Source organism: Astyanax mexicanus, chromosome 4 (genome assembly GCF_023375975.1).
Source record: "Astyanax mexicanus isolate ESR-SI-001 chromosome 4, AstMex3_surface, whole genome shotgun sequence".
NCBI classification, from domain to species: Eukaryota; Metazoa; Chordata; class Actinopteri; order Characiformes; family Acestrorhamphidae; genus Astyanax; species Astyanax mexicanus.
The window spans coordinates 23089757-23116415 of record NC_064411.1 but is presented as its reverse complement, the minus strand read 5'-3'; the positions used below and the strand labels follow the sequence as shown (position 1 = coordinate 23116415).

The window sequence follows — 26659 nt, the reverse complement described above, 5'->3', positions numbered from 1 at the left end:
TGAGCCAGTAATCTGATTGTTAGTGGATTTTTAGGCTGCATGTTAACGCACCAAATAGTTCTGACTAGAGCTGGACGATATGGCCAAAATTTATATCACAATATATTCCTTAATTTTGGTCGACACAATATAATTTCGATATCGATATAAATACTTTGAAGGCCTCAGAAAAACTGCTAAGAATCCCTGCAATGGAAATCTGTACACTAATGTCTGAATTTTTTTATTTAAGTCTTTAAAGCCTCTCACAAAAAACTGTATAATACTTTATAAATAAAAAATGATCAGAATAAATTAATGCTAATGTAGCAAAATAAAAACATGACATCCCTGTCAAACATAAACCTATAACCTATATACATATCACCAATATAAATAACTTTACATTACAACAGAGGCAGAGCTTCTTATTCTTTTGTAAACATATTTAACAGATCAAAACAAAAGTGCTTCAACCAGAATAGGGAATACAAAAAGCCTTTATATATATATACATATATATGTATATATATATAAAGGGAACATGATATCCCTGTCGAATAAACAAACCTATATAAACTTTAAATAACTTAGATACAACATAAACTACAAAAGTGTTTTAGCCAGAATAAGGAAGATATTGTGTGTAGTGAATCTGCTTGAGGTGGAGGAACGGATGTATTACAGTCTGAAGTTTATCAGACCTTTGAAAGCCGAACCACAGAATTAGACCTGCATCCGCTCATTCTTCATCTAAAATGTCCTGCGATGAGAACGAGCGGGTTAGGTTCGGTATCATTCGGGGCGGTTTCGTTTCATCGCGGGCGGGTTTTAGGTGCGGAGCGGAGAGCAGCTGAGATGCCTGTCTGTAAATAATAAATATAGATATATCACAAAAAATGACATCACCGTTATTGAAACCTTTCTTATCGCGATAAATACCGATATCGGAATATTGTCCAGGCGCAGTTCTGACCTTTAGAGTAAAATTTGGTAAGTGCTATTTGTTGGGGTGGTTTGAAGTGACTCAAGCAACAGTCTCATATTTCTACCAGTGGTGCAGTGAGGCCCTTCTAACCGTTCTGAGAAGGAGTGCATGTAAATAATTATGTATTTTTTTATCAGGAATGATATAATATAATTATTCTAAGTGTAAGCATTTATTTTATAAATTAACTAAAAAAAAAAACAGCAACTAATTCAAAGCATTATTCTGTGTTTTCAGTTGCTACAGGACTCTTATCTGACTGACAGTGGTACTAACCAATCAAAGCTTTTTAAAATGGCTTCTGCTCACGTGTCTGCGTTCCCCTTCTCATTATTTTGTGAAGGTTGTAGTAGTGAGTCTGTTAGCAAAGTCATAGAACAATCTTACCAATCGGATTTGTGATTTTCAAAGTGGGGGTGGGGCCATGGCTGTCTAACCCCTTCTCTGTGCTCGGATGAAGGGGTCAGGCTACGTGCATTGATTAGTCGCAAAACGCATCCGATTAACAAATAAACTCTTAAACAAATCCTTTTTTTTTTTTTTTCAATTAATTAGTTTTAAACCGACATTTGCATATGAATTTTCTAATGTTTTACAAGTGTGAAGTACCCTTCTATACAGAAATTAGGATGGTCCATTATGATGTTCAGGACAGGAGTGTATATCACTGTTAGTCTGAAGCTAATGTGGGGGAAATAATGTTAAGAGGGGTTGTAAAAAATTCAGGAATCTTTTATAAATTTGTGTGAAGGAAAAAGCTTCGGACATCATTGGTCACGTGATCAATGTAAAATGAATCAACCATCAGCAGAGTGATTTGAACCAATGCATGTTGTTTATTTGGCACACGCCTCAAAGCTTCAGATTAAAGGGTAAAATCACTCACTCTCTCTTTCTTTCTTTCTCTCTTTCTTTCTTTCTTTCTTTCTTTCTTTCTCTCTTTCTTCCGCTTCCAGTGAGACCAAAACAGAATCAAGACTGTCTGTCTAAACAGTGGACAGTCCTTATAAAGGCACTAAACAGGTGTCAGACTGATTATTGTGAGGGACAAAAGGTGGCCTCCTTCTAGTGGCTGGAGGACCACCAGCACCCCCTTACACTATGGACTTCGACTGGCATAAAAGTACAGAAGCTTTTGTGGTAAATGAAGATGTCCCAGTAGTTTCATCAGTATAGTGTAACTGATTTAGGCAGTTCTCTTCAGTTAACTGACCTGCTTTTATTTTAATATTCAATGGCATTTTTCTTTGTTTTTTTCCAGAAATGAAAATATTCTCCTGAAATTCATCACCAACAACCAGGATATTTAACTAAGAGCAATGTGAAACTGCTGAAAGAGGTGAAGCAAAACCTGTCCTGAAGAATCTCCACGCAGAAGAAAGAAAGAAGAAGAAACACGCAGAAACAGTTTGCTACGTTTAACAGACAAATGAAGCCAAGTACTGACATGGAGAAACAAAAGCACTCTGTCAAGAGTTTTACTAAACAGAGTAATCTAAAAAATCACCAGCGCATTCACACAGGAGAGAAACCGTATCACTGCTCAGACTGTGGGAAGAGTTTTAGTACACAGAGTAATCTCAAAAACCATCAGCGCATTCACACAGGAGAGAAACCATATTGCTGCTCAGACTGTGGGAAGAGATATACTGCACAGAGTAATCTCAAAATTCACCAGCGCATTCACACAGGAGAAAAACCGTATCACTGCTCAGACTGTGGAAAGAGTTTTAATAAACAGAATGCTGTCAAACTGCATCAGCGCATTCACACAGGAGAGAAACCATATTACTGCTCAGACTGTGGGAAGAGTTTTAATCATCAGAGTAATCTCAAAATACATCAGCGCATTCACACAGGAGAGAAACCGTATCACTGCTCAGACTGTGGGAAGAGTTTTACTTTACAGAGTACTCTCAAAAAACACCAGCGCATTCACACAGGAGAGAAACCGTATTACTGCTCAGACTGTGGGAAGAGTTTTACTGAACAGAGTGCTCTCAAAAAACACCAGCGCATTCATACAGGAGAGAAACCGAATTACTGCTCAGACTGTGGGAAGAGTTTTACTCAACAGAGTACTCTCCAAATACACCAGCGCATTCACACGGGAGAGAAACCGTATCACTGCTCAGACTGTTGGAAGAGTTTTACTCAACAGAGTAATCTTCGAAAACACCAGCGCATTCACACAGGAGAGAAACCGTATCACTGCTCAGACTGTGGGAAGAGTTTTACTCAACAGAGTAAACTCAAAAAACACCAGCGCATTCACACAGGAGAGAAAACTCCATCTCAAATCAGTTAGAAGGCAATTAAAAGTGCAATTCGTAAATCTTTCGGACAGAACACCTTATCCTACACTTTGTCACTTGGGACACGTTCCACCAGAAACAAACATGAACTGAAATTAACAATGGATTTTACAGGTTCAGCAAAATGAATCTTATCCAGCGATCATGTTTATTTAATTCCATGTTATGTTTTCCTATATGTTTGATATTCCAGGACACTCTTTGTGAGACAGAGCTCAGTTTTTAGGGTAGTTACGGTAGGAGTTCAGTTCTGAAGAAGGGAAAAAACTTAGTCTTTAAAAATGTCATAGTTAGAGTAGGATTCTTACCTGGCAACTAAACATTTAGGACCAAATCTCCAGAGCTTATGATTTGAATGCTTTTAATCTCCTTTCTAGTATATGCAGATTTGATTATTTCTATTTATTTCTAGTATCTCTGTATTCACTCTGTGGAAGCCGTCCTCATTGCCCAATACTTAGCATAACTTAGCATAATGCTATTAACCGCTAGGCCCATCTGTATGAAAGAAGAAATGAAAACACCACCTGAGGAACTCCAGAGAGAGTGCTCCCAAAAGTGAGACCCAGAGCCACAGAGAGATGACACTGTGCCGGGTACTGCCGTGTGGACCGGAGGAGCATCCAGACCACGCAAAAAGGCCAACAAAACCCTTTCCAGAAGTCTCTTTTCTTTTCCTTATTGAATATTATATGTTACTGAAGGTTTTTTAATCTCCAAGTTTTTTAAGAATATCCAAATCATTTAGTTTCTTAATTGTTTTTATCCACTACAATTGCTTCACCTCTATATTTACTCATCTGTGTGTTTTAATAAACTACTTTTATAATGCAGAGCTGCATCTCATTGTGTTTTCTCAACATAAGTTTGACATGAAACCTATAGGCCTGAGATTGTCTTCTGTTATTACTTGTTAAATACTCAAAGGCGCCCAACAGAGAAATTCAGAGTGAAATGGATTTTTGTTGAAGTGAAACATAATAGTCAATTTAAGATTGAAATTCAGAAAAAGATTTTTTTAATGGTTCAGGCTTAAAAGGGTTAAATATACAATTACTTCCAAAGGTAGAGTAGCATGTGTTTAACTTGTATTCATATGTTTATAAAATTCTTTATTTTGAGTGCTTGTGGGTTGTGTTTTTTTTTTTTTTGAAGAGCATAGTCATTCACCAACTACACTTAATTACCAAATTCTACATTTGAGTTATATAAAATGTTTACACACTAAATTATAATATATTTATGTTTGTTATGTTTGAGCTAGGGCGCCGCCATGTTGCCCGTGCAGCACTGGTGACGTCACGAGGTTGGTTGGTTTAAAGGGATAGTTCGGTATTTTTGACATGAGTCTGTATGGCATCATCATAACCAGTGTCGTGCATCCACACTGACTTACCCCCCACAGCGTCCTGTGAGCCGAGTTCTTGTCCAGTTTAGGTCAAAGCGAAAGTAGTCCGGCATGTTTACTGGGGTCAGGAAAATAACTCCTTTTTCTTCCCAAAGCAGTAAGTGTTCAAAAGAGTGATTTATTTACATCACAAAAAACTAACCCTGCAAAAGTCACGCCTCGTAAATCACTTGGGTCCTACTTTCTCTCGTTTCATATCAATGCGCGCAGCGCTGCAACCTGACAGCTAGCCTACGTGTTTGGGTCGCTTTGTTTACTTCTCGCCTCGAGAACATGTCTGACTACGAGAGTGACGAGGAAAACATTGATCACCGCTCAGAGCCACGGGGATATCTTTATGAACCCGAGTATACAGATGTTGAACTTCGCCAAATGGAATTAGATCGGGCAGAAAGAGAGAGGGTGGACAGAGAAGTGGTGGAAGATGAAACTGGAGCCACTGCTGGAGCTGCGATACCCAGGGTGGCCGACAAATCCTGGTGCACTTGTTTCAAGTGCGAAATAATGCAGACCGAGGTGGAATGCTACTGTTGCCACGAGTTTATAAAAGCCAATAGACTTCTCCCTAAAGTTAGCTCGTTTGCGTTGCTAGTCTGAACACAGCTGCTAAGCACTGCCAAAACACAGAACAAGTTGACGCGTGCGCAGCTCGCTGTCAGAATGACGCGCACTGGTACGAAATGAGAGAAAGTAGGACCCAAGTGATTTACGAGGCGTGACTTTTGCAGGGTTAGTTTTTTGTGATGTAAATAAATGACTCTTTTGAACACGTACTGCTTTGGGAAGAAAAAGGAGTTATTTTCCTGACCCCAGCAAACATGCCGGACTACTTTCGCTTTGACCTAAACTGGACAAGAACTCGGCTCACAGGACGCTGTGGGGGGTAAGTCAGTGTGGATGCACGACACTGGTCAAAAATACCGAACTATCCCTTTAAGAGCCCAGTTACAGAGCTAGCGTAAAAGAGCTTGTTGTTTGTGGAGATTATGGATGAAGACGAAGCTGAACTAGGCTAACATGGAGCATTTGCTCAGAGATCTTTCCTGTATAAACCTGAGCAGAACTTTTCAGATGCTTTTCTGAGAGAGAGAGACATTTTGGAGTGTCTATTCTCTCTCTACATGGAGCCGTGCAGAACCCTGCAGCCCGTCAACAGCAGGTACTGCCATCCAGTTAACCAGCTAGTTTATATACATTAAGCTATTTAACATGTAAAGTCCAGAGTTCATTAAGACTGAATAAAACGTACATGATTTAAGTGGATATTGAAACACCCAGGCGCTGTTTTGTTGATAAACCGTTCAGTTTAGAAGTTAGAAAGCTTACTGGGTACTTAGCTTCATCTAGTTAGCGTTATCTAGTTAACTAGCGTTGGCTAGCTATGGTAAGATAGCTAGAAAAGTAGCTAACGCTAGCTATGTTATCTTTTAATTGTCAGTTTATCTAGGCTTATCTAGTATCTAGTAACGGTACCTCTCGGTGCTCTGCTGGGTGAGCGCGTTGTTTGGCTCGTTCCGTGCGGCTCACAGCTGCTGCTCTCATAGTAACGTTACCCTCAGTCGGACTGTCTGTACATCCCAGCTGATCAGAGGAAAAATAAAAAACGGAGGAAAAAAGCCTCGGACTGCAGCTTATTTATCCGGCGCTAATGCTCCTGACTCAAACCCCTCTCCTTCATATAGTCCTGGTCTAGAAAGTGCTCGCCACTAACCCCTAGCATTGCAGCTAACCGGAGGTTTCTCGCGCTTCAGTGCCGCTAGCCACCGCTGAAGAACAGCTGTCAGAGGCGAGGTATGAAAGTGAAAGTAAATATTTCTCATTCCTCATCCTATTAAAATTCACTACTCCCAGTATTACTACACACAGGGGCAATACAAAAGTCCCCCTCCGCTCTGCATTGAGTTTTGGTTTAGATTTTATTATCTATTGAGGAATTAATTTACAGTAGACTCATAGATTATAGTAGTGAGGCGTTCGAGAACCAACCTCGTGACGTCACTTTCGGCGCTGGGACAAGACTTAAAAAAATGACATTTAGATTGCTTATTATTTTAATTCCGCTTCACTGACAACTTTTAAATTATCAGATTTGTTAGAGTGAAAATACATCTTGTGAATTATACTAAATACTTGAAAGTTTTCATGTCCCCTTTAAGTCCTTCTCAGTAGGTTCGGGTGCGTTTGGGTTCGGGTGCATTAGTGACCTCTGTTGTATACAAATGTCCGAATTTTCATCTTCTGCTGAGAGCTGCTCTCACTGCTCAGCGACCACACTCGCTGTATCACTACTGGGTTGCCAGATCCCTCTTAAAAAGTCCACACTAAACTGATTTTTCTTCCCGCGAGACATTTTTTAAATATTGTCACGTTTTAATTGTGAGTTGTAGTTATGTGTAATTATGAGTTGTTCAGTTGTTTGGACTTTCACACTACACGACTGATTAGCAACACAGTCACATATTACACTATTTTTCACCACGGGAAATCGCAGACTTACCTGGCTGCTTTCCTAAAACACGTTTATCACAAGAACATGCCAGAACTAAACACATGAGAACTAGCAATGCCATGCCAGAGAATCTCTACAGATGAGAATACCTACTTGCAGTAAGTCCCTACTGCTAAAATGAATGGGTGCATATGAAGCAACTGATTAAGATCTGTTTATAAATGTCTGAATATTTTATATGTACTTGTGTTCTCAACACAGAACTATATCAAATGTTTCAGCACAGCAGACATATATTTTATGATTTTAAACTCCAGTTACAAGCATTTTAAAGCCAGATGCAATTCCAGCATTAGCTCACTAACCAATCAGCTTACAGTAGCAGACATGCTAGTGTCTTTACCGTATAACACCTGTTTACTGTAGAAAAAAAAATACAGGCATGCTTTCTTTGCTTTTTAGTAAAGTAAATTATTTTACTTTATAAAAAAGTGTGTGTGTGTGTTTGCGTGTGTGTGTGTGTGTGTAAGTCAGTAATTTAGAACATTTAAACTCCGCTGATATAGTGAATTATTAGTGATCTGTGTGGTGTTCAGCTGCTTTGGGTTGAGTGTAGAATCGACTTAATCTATTCAGAAGTCAGTGATCAGTGATTCAAAACATTGTTTACAAGCTTGTACGTTCATATCACGCTCTGACCATGTGTAAACATAGACACAGAGAAACTTGGACAGTGGATTATAATCCAGAACGCGAGTTTCTGACTGTGGGAGGCACCAGTAACCAGGATAAGACTGATAAACGCTTAAGAATTGAGAAGCGTTTTGCCATATTTTAGATAAAAAAAATGTCTGTATGTAAGATATGAAAAATCGCAATTACCATTTTGAAAATCACATTAAAACTGTAATTCGAACTAGAAAAGGCAAAGTTCGTGAAGGAACTTTAAGTTGGCTTGGAAAAGTACGCTGATAAGGTTGAAAAGTTAAAATGGTTGCTAAGCTGTTTCTGTCTGAAGAGTGTAAAGAGTGGTTGCTATGCTGTTATGATACATTTAAATGTTAAATTCCAAAAAGTTCCAAAAAACATGTTTCAAAAACTTGGTGGAATGCTAATTATTGTCTGATATAGGAATGTGTTGATAAGTGGTTGCTAGGCAGTTGCTAATGTTTTCTAGGTGGTTGCTAACTGGTTGTTAGGCAATTGCTATAATTTCTAAAGTGGTTGCTAAGCTGTTAGGAAGTTGCTAAGGTATTCCAGGTGGTTGCTAAGGTGTATATAATTGTAGCAAATCTGTTTAAATACTACTGATGATGTATAAATCAGTGAATGGAGTAGTAAGGCTCCACCTTAAGTCTTGCTCCACCTAACCACTGCACCATCTTGTCCTTGCCCCAATCCTTGCTCCACCTAAATTTTGTTCTTCATCATGGCTCTACTGGCTCCACCGCCTGGTTCAACTTAATCCTGGCTCCACCTCTTTCTGACTCCTCCACCCAAAACACTAAAAACCAAAAGGCACATCAATGCTCATTTGACATTTTACAAAAAGCACTTAGATGATGTTCCACAGTCAGACCTATACTACCAAAGTTTAACATGGTTGAACATTTTTGTACTGCACTTAATGCACATTAAATACTACTGCTGAGGTTAAATTCTGTAAATAATGGATAAACTGGTGTACCCTATAAAGCTTTGTGAATGCCATGAACAGTAAATCTGTTTAAATACTGCTGATGATGGATAACACTTTGATTTTGTGACTAAACATGTAGCTAGCTATGCTGTGTAATTACATTTTACACAGCCCCGAAGATATATAGATTTTTTTTGTCAGATTAGCCACTGTGCTAACCGCGAAGTTTATGCTCTTCCCACAGAGCCCTCAGTTAAATGATTCAACATAGCTAGATATTACTCACAAAACAGTAAAATAATAATTATTAAATTAAGTAAAGCTGGTTGTTCAAAAACATTGGATTTCCTTTTTTTTTTATTGAGAATCACGGAAACAATTCAAGCAAAATATACCAACATACAGCAACATACATATAAGTTACATAAGAATTGGGGGGAGGGGGTTAAATAACTGATTTACCAGCAAAATACCTGCAGAGAACCACCAGCTGAAAAATAATGATTTGTTCTTATATAATATATTATAATTATTCCAAATAAAATATGGGTGAGGAGTAAGTTAGATAAAGTTAGATCATTTTAAAGGAAGTTTAGCTATGTTAAAATTACAAAGTAGGATAGATTTAAGTTCTCCTAATTTAGAAAAGATATATGCAGGTATAAAGTTCCATAATTAATTTGGATTTTTGATAAATTGTTTTATCCAATTTATTTCAAAAGTGTTATTAAGAGTAGAGAAGTTTAAGCCACCAGATTCATAAGTATTCATAATAACTTTTTTTTAATGTAATGGAATTTATTTTTCCACATAAGGATAAATAAAGTATTATCAATAGTCTTAGCGATTTGGTCAGGGACATCTAAAGAAGAAGCTGCATAGGTAAGTCTTGAAATTCCCTCAGCTTTAGTTAGTAGAACCCTACATCTTAAAGACCCTTAAAAGCCAGCAGTTTAATTTCTTCTTCATTTTGTGAAAGGTAAATCAAAGTTGACTTTACTTCTCATTTCTTGATTCTTGCAAATAACAATTCCTAAATATGTTACTTATTCCTTATGGGTATGCCGCCAGTTTCTTGTACCAGATAGACTTTTATTGGTAATAATTCACATTTGTCAATATTCAGATGAAGACCAGAGGCTGCTGAGAAACTCTGCAACAATCTTATAGCAATGGGTACCTGACTAAAGTCTCTCAAAAAGAGTGCAGTGTCATCTGATAATTGACTAATTACTATTTCCTTGTCTGCAACAGCGATACTTTTTAAATTGCTTGAATAATATGAAAATGTTACAAGTAAAAAAAAGGTACAGGGAAATTGGGCAGCCTTGTCTGATACCACACTGTATCTCAAATCTAGGTGAGGAGCCGGATTTCAATTTAACAGAACAATTTTCTTTATTAAACATAGTTCTGACAGCTTTATCAAAATAATCTCCAAAACCAAATGTGTCTAAAGAATGAGATATAAACGCATGTTCAATAGAATCAAATGCTTTATAAAGATCCAGAAAGAGAATAAGATTATTATCAGAGCGTAAAGCTGAATAATTTAACAAATCCAAAATGAATCTAATGTTATTTGAAATGTATCCATTTTTCATAAAACCTGATTGAGCTTCATCAATAATCACATCCATCAAATCTTTAATTCTTTTGGCAAATATTAGAGCTAATATTTTATAGTCATTATTTAACAGACATATGGGTCTCCAATTTTCAAGTAGGAGTGGGTCTTTTTTAGATGACTTCAAAGACTTCTTCTAAAATAATAGTATCTTCACAATATTCCTTTTGATATAGATTAATAGATTTACCACTAGGCAGAGAATTTAGGAATACATCCGCAGAACTTTCAGTATCTAGATGTATATACATTACTGTAAAAGTGCAGACAATATTTACCTATTTTAGTAGGATCCTATTTTAGTAACCACCCCATCAATATTTAGTTGCTGGATTAAATTATTTGTAAAATGAGATTTCTCCAAATTAAAAAAATATGCAGAATTTTTTCCCCCTTTTCAATCCATCTTTGTCTGGACCTAACAAAAGCCCCTTCAGCTTTCATGGTATAGAGTTCATCCAGCTCATGTTGCAGAGTTTTAGCTTTTTCCCTTCATTCAGATGTTCTTATGCCCCTGAAATGAACACTAAAATCCTGGAAATTATATTATCCTCCTTTAATTTACCTAATTTAGCCATTAGACTACCATTGCCACTGTCTGTAGCCATATTACACTGTAGCCATATTACACTGTAGCCGTTATTGACTGACTGTAAGCTGCTGAAAAGAGGCGAAAGTGATAAGAGCTGAGAGACAATATAGAAGAGAGAAAGCAGTTTTAGTACTTCTTATAGTTTACTGTGCGCACTTACTATATTCCACCTCTTAAACAATTTCATTCTGTTTTAATATTTATAATAACCGATTAACTCCATGCAGCCCCATTCATTTTGGACTCCCTCTAGAGGTTTGCTGATGTAACAGCGGAGATTGGAAGAGGGTAGGCTCTCCTTAAGGCCCTTATTTCCTCCTCGATAACGCTTTTTAAAGTGTCCGGGTAGAAACAACGCCATTCATCTCTACCAAACGATGAAAATATATTTTTTTCAGTTTATTTTCATATTGTTATATGTTTTTTAATCAATTATGACAGCGAAAAGGCATCACGTTGTCCCAAAACAATTTACCATTATGGTTTGTTCTCTCTTTGCATATTTCATAGTTGAATCGTGGGTAATACAATGTAGTGAGTGAAGCTGAAACGTTATTAATAAAACTGCAAAAACAAAATCATAATTATCTGTTTCTGCTCTTTTGTTTCCACAGAATGTTTTCACGGCCAGCACCCTACAACAGGGAGGCTCCCATGAAAGTGAAATGCATTGCAAAACAAGTGGTGAGAAGGGCAGAGAGCTGGGAGACGGTGAAAGGCATGGTAGTAGCAAAGGCGAGTAAAGTTGTAACTACTTGTACGTTGTCAGATGGCGAGCACTTTGTACTTGCTCATTTGAAAGATGCAGATTGTGACGGCATAGATGAAGGAATGTTGTACTTCATAAAAAATTCTAACTTGACTTCTCGTTAGAGAGAGGACAAGTTATTCTTCACACCATCCACGGTAGAATACAAAGCAGCCAACGTATCCGTCACACCCGAATTAGAGGCTCGCTGCTAACAAGCCATCTACCCCAATTCTAAAGACCCTGAAGAGCCATTGAACGGAGAGGATATTATACACTCCAGGGGGAAGTCATTAAAGTGAGTGGTTTACAGAGTAGGTTAAAATACAAAAAATGGCTCCCTAACCCCTCATTAGTATAGCGCTCTATAGGGAGAGACTATTTAGTCCACTAAGTAGTTGGACACTCCATCATTATCATGTGCTAGCACCGGTTGCATTAACACAAATTCCAGAGTGGCTGAGCTGTGCTTTAAGCCATTGTATGGATCCATGTTTCAACACACACACACACACACACACACACACACCTTCCTTATATTCTAAAGAAATGCTGCTTGCGTAGTAAGCTGCGCTGTTAACTGTAAATCATGATGCATTGTGGGTGTTTATAGTGCCCTCAAAATCACGTTTGAAATCCACTTTATGATGATGTAAAGCAGTTACAACCCATCTGGGTCCAACATACATCAGGCTGCCTTTTACAGAACCCGAAGCAGAGAAACGTGTTACAGAGTTTTCTTCCCACCATGGCATACTGCAGTGTCTCGGGCCATAGATGGGACTCACATTGAAATGAAGCAGCCATCCAAAAATTCAATGGACGATCTAAACAGAAAAGGAAAATACACGCTTAGTGTACAAGCTGCATGTGACTATAAGTAAGTACACATTCATTGACGTGGTAGTTAAATGGCCTGGAAGTGTCCATGACGCTCAAGTTTTTTCAACTTTTCCAATTCAAAGCTGAATACACACCTAAAGAATGGCAAGATCCCTGCCCTTAGAAAGCAAATCATGGAAGATGAGAGGGCAATTCCTGTTTTCCTACTCGGCGACCCAGCGTACCCCTTACTGCCTTACCTCATGAAGGAGTGTGCCAATGGTGGATCTACCCGTTCAGGAACAGTACTTCGGCTTAGCCTTGTATAAAGCAAGAATGACCATTGAGTGTGCTTTTGGCCGGTTCAAGGCAAGGTTTGGAGCACTGAGAAGGGCAATGGACATAAATTTTGATGACCTCCCTTTTGTGATCTGTGCATGCTTTGTTCTTCACAACTATTGTGAGTCCAGAAAGGAAATGGTTGATTAGAACAGAGCGTTTGCAACCATTCAATTGGACAAGGACCAATTTGCTTCTCAGAATTTTCCATCATCTCCAACATCCTCTTCTTTACATGTAGTTCTTTCTGAACAGCATTCAGTAACTGTGTTTCTGCTGGAAGTTCTCTTTTCAGCTTCTCTGTTTGGAACCTTTAGCTTCTCTGTTTAGCAGAAGAGAGCGACTAAACAAATAAATTTTTTGTTGTTGACAAAACCAGAATCCGACAGCTGTGATGTGCTAAACAAAAACAGTGTTTAACTAAAATATGTATATAAATGCTTGAATTACTGGTTATTTTCTAAAAATGTAAGGGGGAAAATATATATGTACATAAAGCTGAATGTAATTCTATCACCAACACAAGCCCACCAATTGTAAAGAACAAAATGTGTAACTTAAATACTGGTTATAAAAGCATTTACTTTCAAAGAGCAAAATGTTGTAAACATTAAATAAATAATTGTGTAAAAAACAATGTTGTAGAAATATACAAAACATTGGGTTTATTAAATGAACAGCGCATAACATTCAAGCAGTTGTGAATAATGCTTAATTTATCAATGCATGTGTTTGAAAGAATGTTCCTTCACTTTCAGCTCTCAGTTAGTTTTAACTTAAAACATATGAACTGTGGAGGATGTGAGTGCATTTGTCCATATGGACTGCTTTGGGGTTGTGAGTACTATGGTGGAATGTTGTAGGAAGGCTGTGGAATAATGATTTGTCTCAGAAAAGAAAGTCCGTCTGCAACTGAACTTGTAAGTTTCTCAATGTTAGATGTTATTTTGTTTAGATGTTCTGTTGTTTGCTTCTCTGAATTTTCCATAATCTCCAACATCCTCTTCTTTACATGTAGTTCTTTCTGAACAGCATTCAGGAACTGTGTTTCTGCTGGAAGTTTCCTTTTCAGCTTCTCTGTTCGGAACCCTTTAAGTTTAGCCTTTAATATATGGAGTCAGAAAAGGGTTATAAAGATTTTGAGTTTGTAAAACAGAAGTCCCAAATGATCTAAAACTGCATTTCATGCTGAAATACTTTATATTATGCTCTTTAACCAAAGACAGACATATGGTATAGCATATTAATAAGTACATAAATGAATTAATTTATTCATATATATTATTATATATTTGTGTGTGTGTGTGTGTGTGTGTGTGTGTGTGTGTGCATGCATCTATGTACATAAATATTAGGGGTGTCACGATTCTCTAAATCCTCGATTCGATTTCATTTTCGATTTGAGGGTCACGATTCGATTCGATTCTCGATTTTCTTGTTTTTTTTTCTTGTTATTATTTTATGCCTCATAAAATTTAAATAATATATTTATTATTATTATTATTATAAATATTATAAATATTATTATTATTATTTATTAAGATATATATGGTAATGCCATCTAGTGACTTTTTTTGGTAGCAACAGTGTGCACTATTAAAACAAGCAGTTTATCAGAGCTGTGTGTGGATGGCTGGTGAAACTGCAGTTCTTCATCCAACCACTAGCAGCAGCAGCACAAGCCCCGCTCTCTTCACTCAGTCACTACTTCAGTACAGCCCAGCCACGGGCTACAGAGCTCAGCCAGTCCGTTTTTACTGTTTCTGTAAACAAATAAAGGTTTTAACTCCACTAACCGGATAATACAGCTCACTACAGTTCATCTTTCAGCCCAAGCAGCTAACAGCCGACACGGAGTCACTGCTCGGATTACATTATAAACAGGTCAGTTAGCGTGCTGCTAACCTCAGGATGTTTATAACTACGGAGTTTAGTGGACACACCACGGCCGCCAGGTAAGTCTTTTAAAGGCTACTGAAGACTATTAAAGGCTATTAGAGGTTATTGAAAGCATTATTGGGGGGCAGAAATCAGTACAGGCTGGTTAGATAAGTGATGTGGTGAAACTGACTAGCGCTGTCACAGTGATGTTTATTAACGTCATTAAAACAGATTTTGTCAGGTATTGTCTTATAAATATTTACACATTACTTATATCTCTCCTGAAAAGCTTTTATTTTAGTCAGAAACACGCTTGTGTTTACTTTATCTGAGAGAAAGATGTTTTTTTAATTCAATGGAAAGCAACAGGTGTAGTCAATTATAAGTTTAAGATTTTTAATCCACCTCACTGTGATCTATAGTCAGTGTTCTCAAGTCACACTGACACACGCATTTCAGCGAGTTCACACGCTCTCACCTGCGCGCACCCACCCCTCCGTTAGATACAGATACAAAACCTGCGCGCCCAACCCCCGCCCCCCCTCCCCCGTTGGACAGTTAAAAACAGTGATCACACTCCCGCCGACTGCGCTCATGCAGTGGCTATCTCTATTTAAATGAATAGGATGCGCTGTGTTGGTGCCGCGCCATTTGCGTAGCGCGCGCGGGAGGGATCGTCGATCCTCTTTTTGACTTCGATACTCGAGATCGTGACCTCATTTCGATTCGATTTCGATAAAATATCGAGATCGTGACACCCCTAATAAATATAAAATGAATTCATATTATTAGAACATAATATAAAGTATTTAAGCATGAAAGCAGGTATTTGTAATGTGTCACAGTGTCCTGTATCATTACTACATCTCTGCTGTTTGTAACAAACCAAACCGAGTGTAAATCAGGTAAAAATTGGTAGAGTTGTGAATATTATTGATTTATTAAACTCCTCCTCAGTGTAAATAAATCCACTGGGTGGCGCATGGTGGCCGACTCCAAAATGGCGGCCACACTTTCGACACGCCCACACCTTTCGACACGCCCAGTACTCCGAGCTGCAGAGACCCACCCAGTGTTCTGATTGGTTAAACAAACCCCGTAATCTGATTGGTCCGGATAAAGCTTTTCTATTGGTCCATTAATCAGGCGTTAAAACAGGGTCATAAATCGCAACTGCAGCTAGAGCTTCACACACGCAGCAGAGAAAATTAATGAGAGAAGTTTTAGCTCCACAGTGAAAAACGCCCACTGTCACATTTACAACCTCACAAATTCCATGTGATTTTTGGTCTGACCCAGCTTAAGCCATTTGAGCAGTACTGATTCACACATTCAGGAGACTGGATTTACAAATCACCCGCTGCTCGCTGCGGACAGTGACTGAAGAGCGCGTGTTCATCTCAGAGTCGCCAAAAGTCTCCAATAACATCACAAAAAATTTGCTAGATTTGTCGCTAGTCGCTTTTTTTTTTTTACAAAAAAGTCGCTAAAGGGTCTGAAAAGTCGCTAAATATAGCGACAAAGTTGCTTAGTTGGCAACACTGTAACTGGATAGCTCCAGCCAGTTTCACGTTCCGTTGGAACAGAACAATTATCTTTTACTTAAAAAGCCTAAACACACGTCTGTTTCCCCTTAAAATAAGAATTCATCTCATATCAATCAAAATTTACATTTTAACACTGTGAACAATGATGAAAAAGTTTGGGCACCCCTGATAATTTTCAGGATTTTCCTTTATAAACCAATAGTTGTTCAGATCAGCAATTTCAGTTAAATATATCACATAGCAGAAGAACACAGTGATATTTGAGACGTGAAATGAAATTTATAGCATTTACAGAAAGTGTGCAGTAATTCTTTAAACTAAATTAAACAGGTACATACATTTGGACACCCTTGTCATTTTATTGATTTGAATTTCTTTAGCACTAATTATTGGAACACAAAATTAGTTTGGTAAGCTCATTGATCCGTGACCTACATTCACACAGGTGAATTCAATTATGAGAAGAGATTATGGAGCCAATTGCTGAAGAGCGGCAACATGAGGGCCTCAAAACACAACTTTTTGTGGTACCTTAATTACATCTGTGTGTATATTTTGTGTATACACACACTCACACATTCATGTGACTTCATGTTGCCTCTAGTGACTTCAGAAATCAACAGCTTTACCTTATCCAGCATATAGTCACCATCTTTTTTACAGTCTCTGGTTTAAACAAAGGCACTGCAAATAATGTGACATCCAAAACAGGTTATTCACTCAAAAACACATCAAACAGAGTTGAAATGCTCCACCACACAGCACACACTTCAATTCCTCCTTGATATACTTGTTCTTGTAACATGTGAATAGGAGGTTCCATGTTCACGTGCACCACTGGAACATCATTGGTGTACTGATCTCCACACTCTTCACAAATGTTGTGTAAAACACAAAAGGCCAGAACTATATTCTTGGTTAGGTCATTTCTCTTCAGAAGACACCTCCATCTACTCCTTAATCTTCCAAAAGTCGTCTCCACTATTGCCCTCGCCCTGCTTAATCTGGCATTGTAGCATTGTTGCTGTGGACTAAGCTGCCCAGTATCTGAAAAGGGCTTCATCAGCCATGTTTGCAGTGGGTTTGCAGGGTCTCCAAGTAAGTAGTGTCCTACATCACGACCACAGATCCTGACAGAGAACAGACCCTTTCCATCAACAACAGCCTGCAATATGATGGAATAACATTCTTTTCTATTGTAGTAGTCCTGTGGGTTATCCCCACTTTGGCTATTTTCATTTGCACTATTAGTGTTGCAGTTTTCTTACTCCAGGTGAGCTTTGCCATGTGATTTTGTATATTATAATGATTGTCTGTACCTCAGTGTATAGAGAGTTAACATCTACCGAAGTCAAATTCCTTGTGTGTTTTAAGTATGTTTGGCCAATAAAACTGAAACTTGAACTTGAAAACGTTTCTATAAACATTTAAAGTCATGTACAATCTTTCTCTTACTTCATATCTCTCAGATTTCGTTTAAATCGCCACTCCCTCCCGTTCTCTCAGATCCTCTTCCTCCATCCATTTAACTGTACCCTCCTCTCACCACTATGAGGAGCAGAGCTTTTAGCCGCTCTGCCCCACGGCTCGCTCTCATCTGCACCCTGAAATATAGACTCACTTCTACTTATTTTAAAACTAGACTCAAAACCCATCTGTTCAGAATCACTTTTTTTTAATAAAATTACTTTAACTGATAAATCTATAATATTCCTATATTTTATTTATTTTATATTTTTTCAGTTTTTACCACTTGTGTACTTTTTATTGTTTTATTACTGTACGGTGTCCTTGGGTGCTTGAAAGGCACCTAGAAATAAAGTGCATTATTATTATTATTATTATTATTATTAGATGAGCCACAGAGAGCAGAGTTACTTGTTTTTGGAGAGACTGGCTTCTAGAGGTGTGGCAGGTATGAAACAGAATTATTGAGGTCAAACTATGTTCTGGTCCTAATGTAAATGATATGGCATTTTATTAATATATTAATATCTTTGGTTTATGCTTCAGAGGGAGGATTGCATCCATTGGCCCTCGGTTATGCACCGATATTTGCATCTGGGGCCTCTACAATTCCAAGACTGGGCTTTCCAGTGGAGCCAGAGCTGCATTTTCTGTACCTACAAGAGGGGGGAGGAACAGAGGGCATTTCCAGAGGCAAACACTTGCAGCATTACTATGCCTTTACACCAAACTCGGTAAAATCACTCTGTGTCGCCCGTGCAGTCATGAGACGATTGGCGATGTGTCTCCAAACACGGGCACGGAAACAGTCTGTCTACACAATTCCTAAACATCAAACACTCATACAAACGTTTCACACTATTTGAAATGCACATCATAAGCATGAAAGCGTAATTTACGCATCTCCTCATTTATGTGTTCAAACATTTATTCATGTAAAAACTATATTATATCGTCATAGAAACCATAAACAAACTCCAAGTACGATGGTGTTTAGTATTGCAGCATTGGTGTTTTTTGAGGTCAATTAAATGATATAAATAATGTATACTTGTTACATCTAAATCCACTAGCTTAAAGGTGAGTTCAAATGTTTCAGTGTTTGTGTGGAGCAAGTTAGCTAGCTACACATGTTAGCCGTGGCTAACTTTATACACTAACATACCTGAACTAGCTAAAACATTAACCTGTGGTAAACTTATACGCACATATACATAACACACGTTGTAGTTTAATATCCTTAATCACTGGTTAGACAGTAAGTCTTAACCTTAATGTATTTAAAAACCTCCGGACTGATTTCAAGGGTGCACCAGCAGCCTGTTTGGGGAATTGCAGCTAAAGCAAGGCTGCCAGGAGAGACTGCAGTTTAAACCTTTCTCAGCTGATATGCGTTCCTGAACACCTGTGAGTAGACTGTGTGTGTTCAGACACTAGAAGAAATTGTATTACAAGAGGAAGAGATTAGTTTGTGGCTGTTTTGCAGTTAGCTTTAATTGTTTGTGACCTGTTAGCATGTTAGTTGCCTGCTAAACTCATGTATACTGTGCTTATTTACTGTTGTATGTTAAGTGTTTATAATATAGCTGCTGATTCTTCCTTTTTTCTTTGTTGTAGACCATAATCAGCTACTTTGAGTTACCCAGCCATGTTCAGCTCCGCATAGATACATTCAGTATCAGTTCTATGCCCTTTGATGTACTGATGAAGCCACCAAGTTATATCAGACTGCTACAGAGGAGCATGGGGCTGGACAGTTACTACCCAGTGTACTAATTTGGAGTTACCAAATGTACCAAACAGTTCTCTAACTACAGTAAAGAAGTTCATTCACTTTTACCCTGACTGTTGTCGTTCCTGGGCCCTAACCAGCCTATCCAGAAAGGTGTCTGTATATTTAATCAGTGAAACAGTCCTTAGGAGTGATATCATCGAGCCTCCACAACAGGAATATTAAATTATTATTATTATTATTATTTTGTTATCAACTGGACAAAAAATCTCTCAAGAATTTCGCGAAGAACAAAGGGTGTCTTATGCTGCCCTTAAGTCATGTCGAAAATATGGTATTTACAAGATGAGAGCACATGAACGCCACCACAAACTCCATTTACCAGTATTTACCAGTGGGAAACTTGTATTTTTAGATAAGCCCAGAGTTTTCCAGTTGGGGGCGTGTCAGTAACCAGAGGTCAATAAATTGATGCAGACAGTTGTATAGTAAACTGCTTACACTTCTGTTACACTTCTGTTGATACAAAACTTAAACACTTGCAGGTTATTATCTAACTAATAAAATCACTAGCAATATATGAAAAAACATACAAGTCTAGTATGATTTACAGTTCTAATAGGATAAAAATAGAGTAGAGTGTTCTTTATAAAACAGACCAAACGTTTAAACAAAAAGGTTTTCCTAATGGCGTCCATTTCCACCTTACCGAAAAACACTGGAACGCATGTCAAGCCGTGTTTACGACCTCCAACCTGCAACCTCGTAAGTAGGAATTTCCAAGGAGGACTTGAAGGCAGCATAACACCATATCAGAAAGGTGGAGGCAAATGAGGAGTACTACAGGGATTTTATTTCACTGAAGACTGTGGCCTGGTTTTTGTTCCCAGGACTGTTTTTTAATCAGGAGGACAGTTCTAGGAATGTATGTACTGAACATGTATTGTACAGACATACACATGACTTTAAATTTCTGTACTGATTCATATACAGACTTTATTTATTATTGTGAAACTATTTTTTATTTTAAAATGTTCCTGTTCCTGGACCATTTCTGCCCTGTTATTGTATATAACATACAGTTAAAGCCACAGACAAAAGAGAAAAATATTTAAATTTTGTAGTCGGTGCCATGTTGTTTATGCACATATTTTGGGTTCCGTGTCTAAGCGGTTTAAGTGAATGGGGAATTTGAATGGGCTTTCAAAAACTGGTCTCTGTCACATTCTGTGGTAAATAAATATGTTCAGAGCCCTGTACGTTTTATTCTGTGTAAATGTACCCCCTAAATATCACTGGATCCTCTGAATTTCAGGATCATTTAAGGGTAGTACTTTAAAAAATGCTAGCTTTAAGCTAATACTTAACTGACGTCCCTGGACTGGATTCTGCAGTACACCAGTGAACTCCGTACAGATCGCGTTTTGGATTCTTCTTCTTCTTCTTCTTCTTCTTCTTCACAGAGGATCATTGAAGTATTTAAACAGGTGAAAACACTTTCAGTCTGGTGATGTTGAGCAGTGTAGCCTGTGTTAGAGCTTTAAAACTGTAGATAATAAGAGGAGCTTTAGCTGCTCAGTGGCTCAGTTCAGGAGCAGCACTTTCCTGCTGTGTTTAGTATTTAATTATGGTCATTAATTTAGACTAATTACAGCACAGTTGATCCAAATAATCAACTAACAACTAACTAATCAATTAACTATCTGCCCTCTGTGAGACGAGCTGAGTGATACAGCAGGAAAACTAGAAGGACAGAGTTACTCCAGAACCACAGAGCTAACCCACCTAACTTAAGAGCCATAGAGTCTAAAATATTTAACATAAAAAGGCTTAATGTGTTTTTTTCCCCCCACTGAAACCTGTTATAAGGACAAATTGTAACAATGAGCCAGAAGCAACAAACATCTCTAATTTATTTCACTGCATAATAAAGAGAGTAAATGGTAAAACGTGTTATAGCGTTTAAAGCTGGTCCTAGGGTAATTCTGTGCTGCTGGGTTATTGATTTCCTGCTGTAAAACTCTCAGCTCTCCTCAATGAGGGCAGTTAGTTCATTAGTTGGATCAGCTGTGTGTAAATATGCTGTAAACGTACGGCCGGAGTTTGCTGGTGTCGCTCAGAAAAGAGTCCCCTGCCAATCTCTGCAGCTGTGCTGTAGCATTAGCTTAAAGCTAACTTGTCTAATTTTTAGAGAAAAAAGAGAAAGCTAATTTTTCTCATTACAACTCTTTAACGATCTCGTAATTCAGAGAATCCAGTGATGTTCAGGAGATAAATGTACACAGAATAAAATGTACAGGGTTCTGAACATATTATGTACTACAGAATGTGACAGAGGACAGTTTTTAAAAAGCTCATTCATTTTCCTCACAGAGAAAAAAACGCTTAGACACTGAAGCCGTATGAGGAGTACAGAATGACTGTAACAAGCAAAAGACCAAAAAACAGAAATGTTAATTACACCCCCAAGCTCAACTCCAACTTCCACCATAGTCTGACTACACAACGCAAAACCCACAAAAAAATCATCAGACTCCTCTTCACCTTTCTTCATTTATTTAGCTTTATTAATATGAACCTATTTTACAATAAAATAAAACAATAATTAACAATAAATACAGTAGTGAATAAAGATAACAGTAATTAAAATAAAGATTCTGGAAAAAAAATTACTAAATCATCTATATAAAATATTTACATACACACACACACACACACACACAGACATCGAATCTCTGTTACACACAGGGTTATTCTATCTTACACAGACGCACTGAGGAGCCAGGATAAACCCTAAAACCTGCATAGAGGGGCTGAGTGAAGGTGGTGTAGAATGTGTGTAAGTGTGTGAGAGTGTGTGTGGGTGTGTGTGTGGATGTGTGTGTGTGTGAGGGTGTGTGTGAGGGTGAGTGTGTATCAGAGGAGACTCTGTAGAAGGACAGAGTGCCGGAGGGACAGTCCACATACACTCCTACTCTCCTACAGCCGGAGGGAGGAGTAGAGAGTTCAGTGCTGTTATTATTGTGATGAACAGAGTAACTGTTATCAGAGCAGAACAGACTCCAGGAGTTTATATTCCATCCAAACCAACAGTCTGATCCTGATCCTTTCCTGCTGATGGTTTTATAACTCAGAGCTACAGCAGCTCCTCCTCCTCCGCTCCACTCAGCCTCCCAGTAACAGCGTCCAGTAACACCAGTAACTCTCTCTCTACTCAGAACCTGATAAAACTTATCAAATCTCTCTGGATGATCAGGATACCACTGCAGCTCCTCTCTAAACTCCACCCTCCTGTTCTCCTCACTCAGAGAGAGATTACACTGCGCTGTGTTCAGATCCAGAGTGAAATCACAGCCGTCTGAACACAAGAACACACACAGTGTATTTAGTGTGTGTAGTGTTATATTTAGTGTGTAGTGTTATATTTAGTGTGTGTAGTGTTATATTTAGTGTTATATTTAGTGTGTGTGTAGTGTTATATTTAGTGTGTGTAGTGTTATATTTAGTGTTATATTTAGTGTGTGTGTGCTGTTATATTTAGTGTGTGTAGTGTTATATTTAGTGTGTAGTGTTTTATTTAGTGTGTGTAGTGTTTTATTTAGTGTGTAGTGTTATATTTAGTGTTATATTTAGTGTGTAGTGATATATTTAGTGTGTGTAGTGTTATATTTAGTGTGTGTGTGCTGTTATATTTAGTGTGTGTGTTGTTATATTTTGTGTTATATTTAGTGTGTGTAGTGTTATATTTAGTGTTATATTTAGTGTGTGTGTAGTGTTATATTTAGTGTGTGTAGTGTTATATTTAGTGTTATATTTAGTGTGTGTGTGCTGTTATATTTAGTGTGTGTAGTGTTATATTTAGTGTGTAGTGTTTTATTTAGTGTGTGTAGTGTTTTATTTAGTGTGTAGTGTTATATTTAGTGTTATATTTAGTGTGTAGTGATATATTTAGTGTGTGTAGTGTTATATTTAGTGTTATATTTAGTGTGTGTGTGCTGTTATATTTAGTGTGCGTGTTGTTATATTTTGTGTTATATTTAGTGTGTGTGTGTTATATTTAGTGTGTGTGTGTTATATTTAGTGTGTGTAGTGTTATATTTAGTGTTCTATTTAGTGTGTGTGCTGTTATATTTAGTGTGTGTAGTGTTATATTTAGTGTGTAGTGTTTTATTTAGTGTGTGTAGTGTTTTATTTAGTGTGTGTGAAGTGTTATATTTAGTGTTATATTTAGTGTGTAGTGATATATTTAGTGTGTGTAGTGTTCTATTTAGTGTGTGTGTAGTGATATATTTAGTGTGTGTGAAGTGTTACATTTAGTGTTATATTTAGTGTGTAGTGTTATATTTAGTGTTATATTTAGTGTTATATGTAGCATGTAGTGTTATTTTTAGTGTTATATTTAGTGTGTAGTGTTGTTATATTTAGTGTTATATTTAGTGTTATATTTAGTGTGTAGTGTTATATGTAGCATGTAGTGTTATTTTAAGTGTTACATTTAGTGTGTAGTGTAAACATTTAGTGTGTAGTGTTATATTTAGTGTTATATTTAGTGTGTAGTGTTATATTTAGTGTGTAGTGTTATATTTAGTGTTATATATATAGTGTGTGTGCTGTTATATTTAGTGTGTGTAGTGTTATATTTAGTGTGTGTGTGCTGTTATATTTAGTGTGTGTGTTGTTATATTTTGTGTTATATTTAGTGTGTGTAGTGTTATATTTAGTGTTATATTTAGTGTGTGTGTAGTGTTATATTTAGTGTGTGTAGTGTTATATTTAGTGTTATATTTAGTGTGTGTGTGCTGTTATATTTAGTGTGTGTAGTGTTATATTTAGTGTGTAGTGTTTTATTTAGTGTGTGTAGTGTTTTATTTAGTGTGTAGTGTTATATTTAGTGTTATATTTAGTGTGTAGTGATATATTTAGTGTGTGTAGTGTTATATTTAGTGTTATATTTAGTGTGTGTGTGCTGTTATATTTAGTGTGCGTGTTGTTATATTTTGTGTTATATTTAGTGTGTGTGTGTTATATTTAGTGTGTGTGTGTTATATTTAGTGTGTGTAGTGTTATATTTAGTGTTCTATTTAGTGTGTGTGTGCTGTTATATTTAGTGTGTGTAGTGTTATATTTAGTGTGTAGTGTTTTATTTAGTGTGTGTAGTGTTTTATTTAGTGTGTGTGAAGTGTTATATTTAGTGTTATATTTAGTGTGTAGTGATATATTTAGTGTGTGTAGTGTTCTATTTAGTGTGTGTGTAGTGATATATTTAGTGTGTGTGAAGTGTTACATTTAGTGTTATATTTAGTGTGTAGTGTTATATTTAGTGTTATATTTAGTGTTATATGTAGCATGTAGTGTTATTTTTAGTGTTATATTTAGTGTGTAGTGTTGTTATATTTAGTGTTATATTTAGTGTTATATGTAGCATGTAGTGTTATATGTAGCATGTAGTGTTATTTTAAGTGTTACATTTAGTGTGTAGTGTAAACATTTAGTGTGTAGTGTTATATTTAGTGTTATATTTAGTGTGTAGTGTTATATTTAGTGTGTAGTGTTATATTTAGTGTTATATATATAGTGTGTGCTGTTATATTTAGTGTGTGTAGTGTTATATTTAGTGTGTAGTGTTATATTTAGTGTTATATTTAGTGTGTAGTGATATATTTAGTGTGTGTAGTGTTATATTTAGTGTGTGTGTAGTGATATATTTAGTGTGTGTGAAGTGTTATATTTAGTGTGTAGTGTTATATTTAGTGTTATATTTAGTGTTATATTTAGTGTGTAGTGTTATATGTAGCATGTAGTGTTATTTTTAGTGTTATATTTAGTGTGTAGTGTTGTTATATTTAGTGTTATATTTAGTGTTATATTTAGTGTTATATTTAGTGTGTAGTGTTATATGTAGCATGTAGTGTTATTTTTAGTGTTATATTTAGTGTGTAGTGTTATATTTAGTGTGTAGTGTTATATTTAGTGTTATATATAGTGTGTGTGTGCTGTTATATTTAGTGTGTGTAGTGTTATATTTAGTGTGTATTGTTATATTTAGTGTTATATGTAGTGTGTAGTGATATATTTAGTGTGTGTAGTGTTATATTTAGTGTGTGTGTAGTGATATATTTAGTGTGTGTGAAGTGTTATATTTAGTGTTATATTTATTGTGTAGTGTTGTTATATTTAGTGTTATATTTAGTGTGTAGTGTAAAAATTTAGTGTGTAGTGTTATGTTTAGTGTGTAGTGTTATATTTAGTGTGTAGTGTTATTTAATGTGTGTAGTGATATATTTAGTGTGTGTGTGTAGTGATATATTTAGTGTGTAGTGTTATATTTAGTGTGTAGTGTCATATTTAGTGTGTAGTGTTATATTTAGTGTGTGTAGTGATATATTTAGTGTGTGTGTAGTGATATAGTTAGTGTGTAGTGTTATATTTAGTGTTATATTTAGTGTGTAGTGTTATATGTTGTTACCTTTGACCCAGGCATTGCACCTCCACGCCTCAGGAGGTCGCACTCACCCCAGTTTTAGTCCAGTTTGTCTGTGTGTAATTAGGCCTAGTGTGTATATATAGACGCCACACCTGGAACCAGGTGCGACGTCTTGTCTGTTTTCACTTGCAATTCGAAGCGTTCTGTATTTTTGTCTGACTACCTGATCTTTTGACTTTTGCCTCGTATTTACGACTCTGATTTTGGATATCCCTTGCCTGCTTTGTTTGCCTGGACTTTAAGTGTTTGTTTGTTATTAAATCTGCATTTGGATCCTCCTCTGTGGTCTTGTGTGACATAAGACGTCGCCTAACTATGGATCCAGCAGATTTTGAGCAGCGTATGGCCACCCAGGAGCAGAGAATGGAGGAGATGATCCAGCTTGTTCAAGGATTAGTGCAGCGTGTGACCCCCCCCGTAGCTGAACCTGCAGCCGCTGGGCCTGAACAAGCTGTGGACATTGATTTACCAGCTAATCCACCCTCTTCCTCCGTTTTCATCGCCGTTCCTGAGCGTTATGACGGCTCTCCTGGTTCATGTAAGAGCTTTTTAATGCAGTGCACTCTGTATATAAATCATAACGCTGCTCAGTTCCGCCGCGAGACGGACAAAATTCACTTTGTGATTTCACTGTTGACTGGT

General features: G+C 37.1%; 4 protein-coding genes across 12 annotated transcripts in view; 3 read left to right on the top strand and 1 right to left on the bottom strand.

The window, feature by feature from the left end:
* The window catches only part of LOC125780501 (zinc finger protein 239-like), a 1096042-nt gene that overhangs the window by 773076 nt on the left and 296307 nt on the right, over window positions 1-26659 (top strand). The gene's annotated exons all lie outside the window — the stretch shown is intronic.
* The window catches only part of LOC125801407 (zinc finger protein 239-like), a 162901-nt gene that overhangs the window by 53404 nt on the left and 82838 nt on the right, over window positions 1-26659 (bottom strand). The gene's annotated exons all lie outside the window — the stretch shown is intronic.
* LOC111188533 (zinc finger protein 239-like) overlaps window positions 1-26659 on the top strand; it is a 280707-nt gene that overhangs the window by 201097 nt on the left and 52951 nt on the right. For all 3 annotated transcript variants that reach the window (XM_049478141.1, XM_049478142.1, XM_049478140.1), the window contains exon 2: window positions 2229-3878. In XM_049478141.1, coding sequence (XP_049334098.1) covers window positions 2397-3275 — 879 coding nt within the window. In that variant the 5' untranslated portion in view covers window positions 2229-2396 and the 3' untranslated portion in view covers window positions 3276-3878. The remainder of the gene's footprint in view (window positions 1-2228; window positions 3879-26659) is intronic.
* The window catches only part of LOC125801342 (zinc finger protein 239-like), a 280707-nt gene that overhangs the window by 201097 nt on the left and 52951 nt on the right, over window positions 1-26659 (top strand). The window lies entirely within an intron of this gene.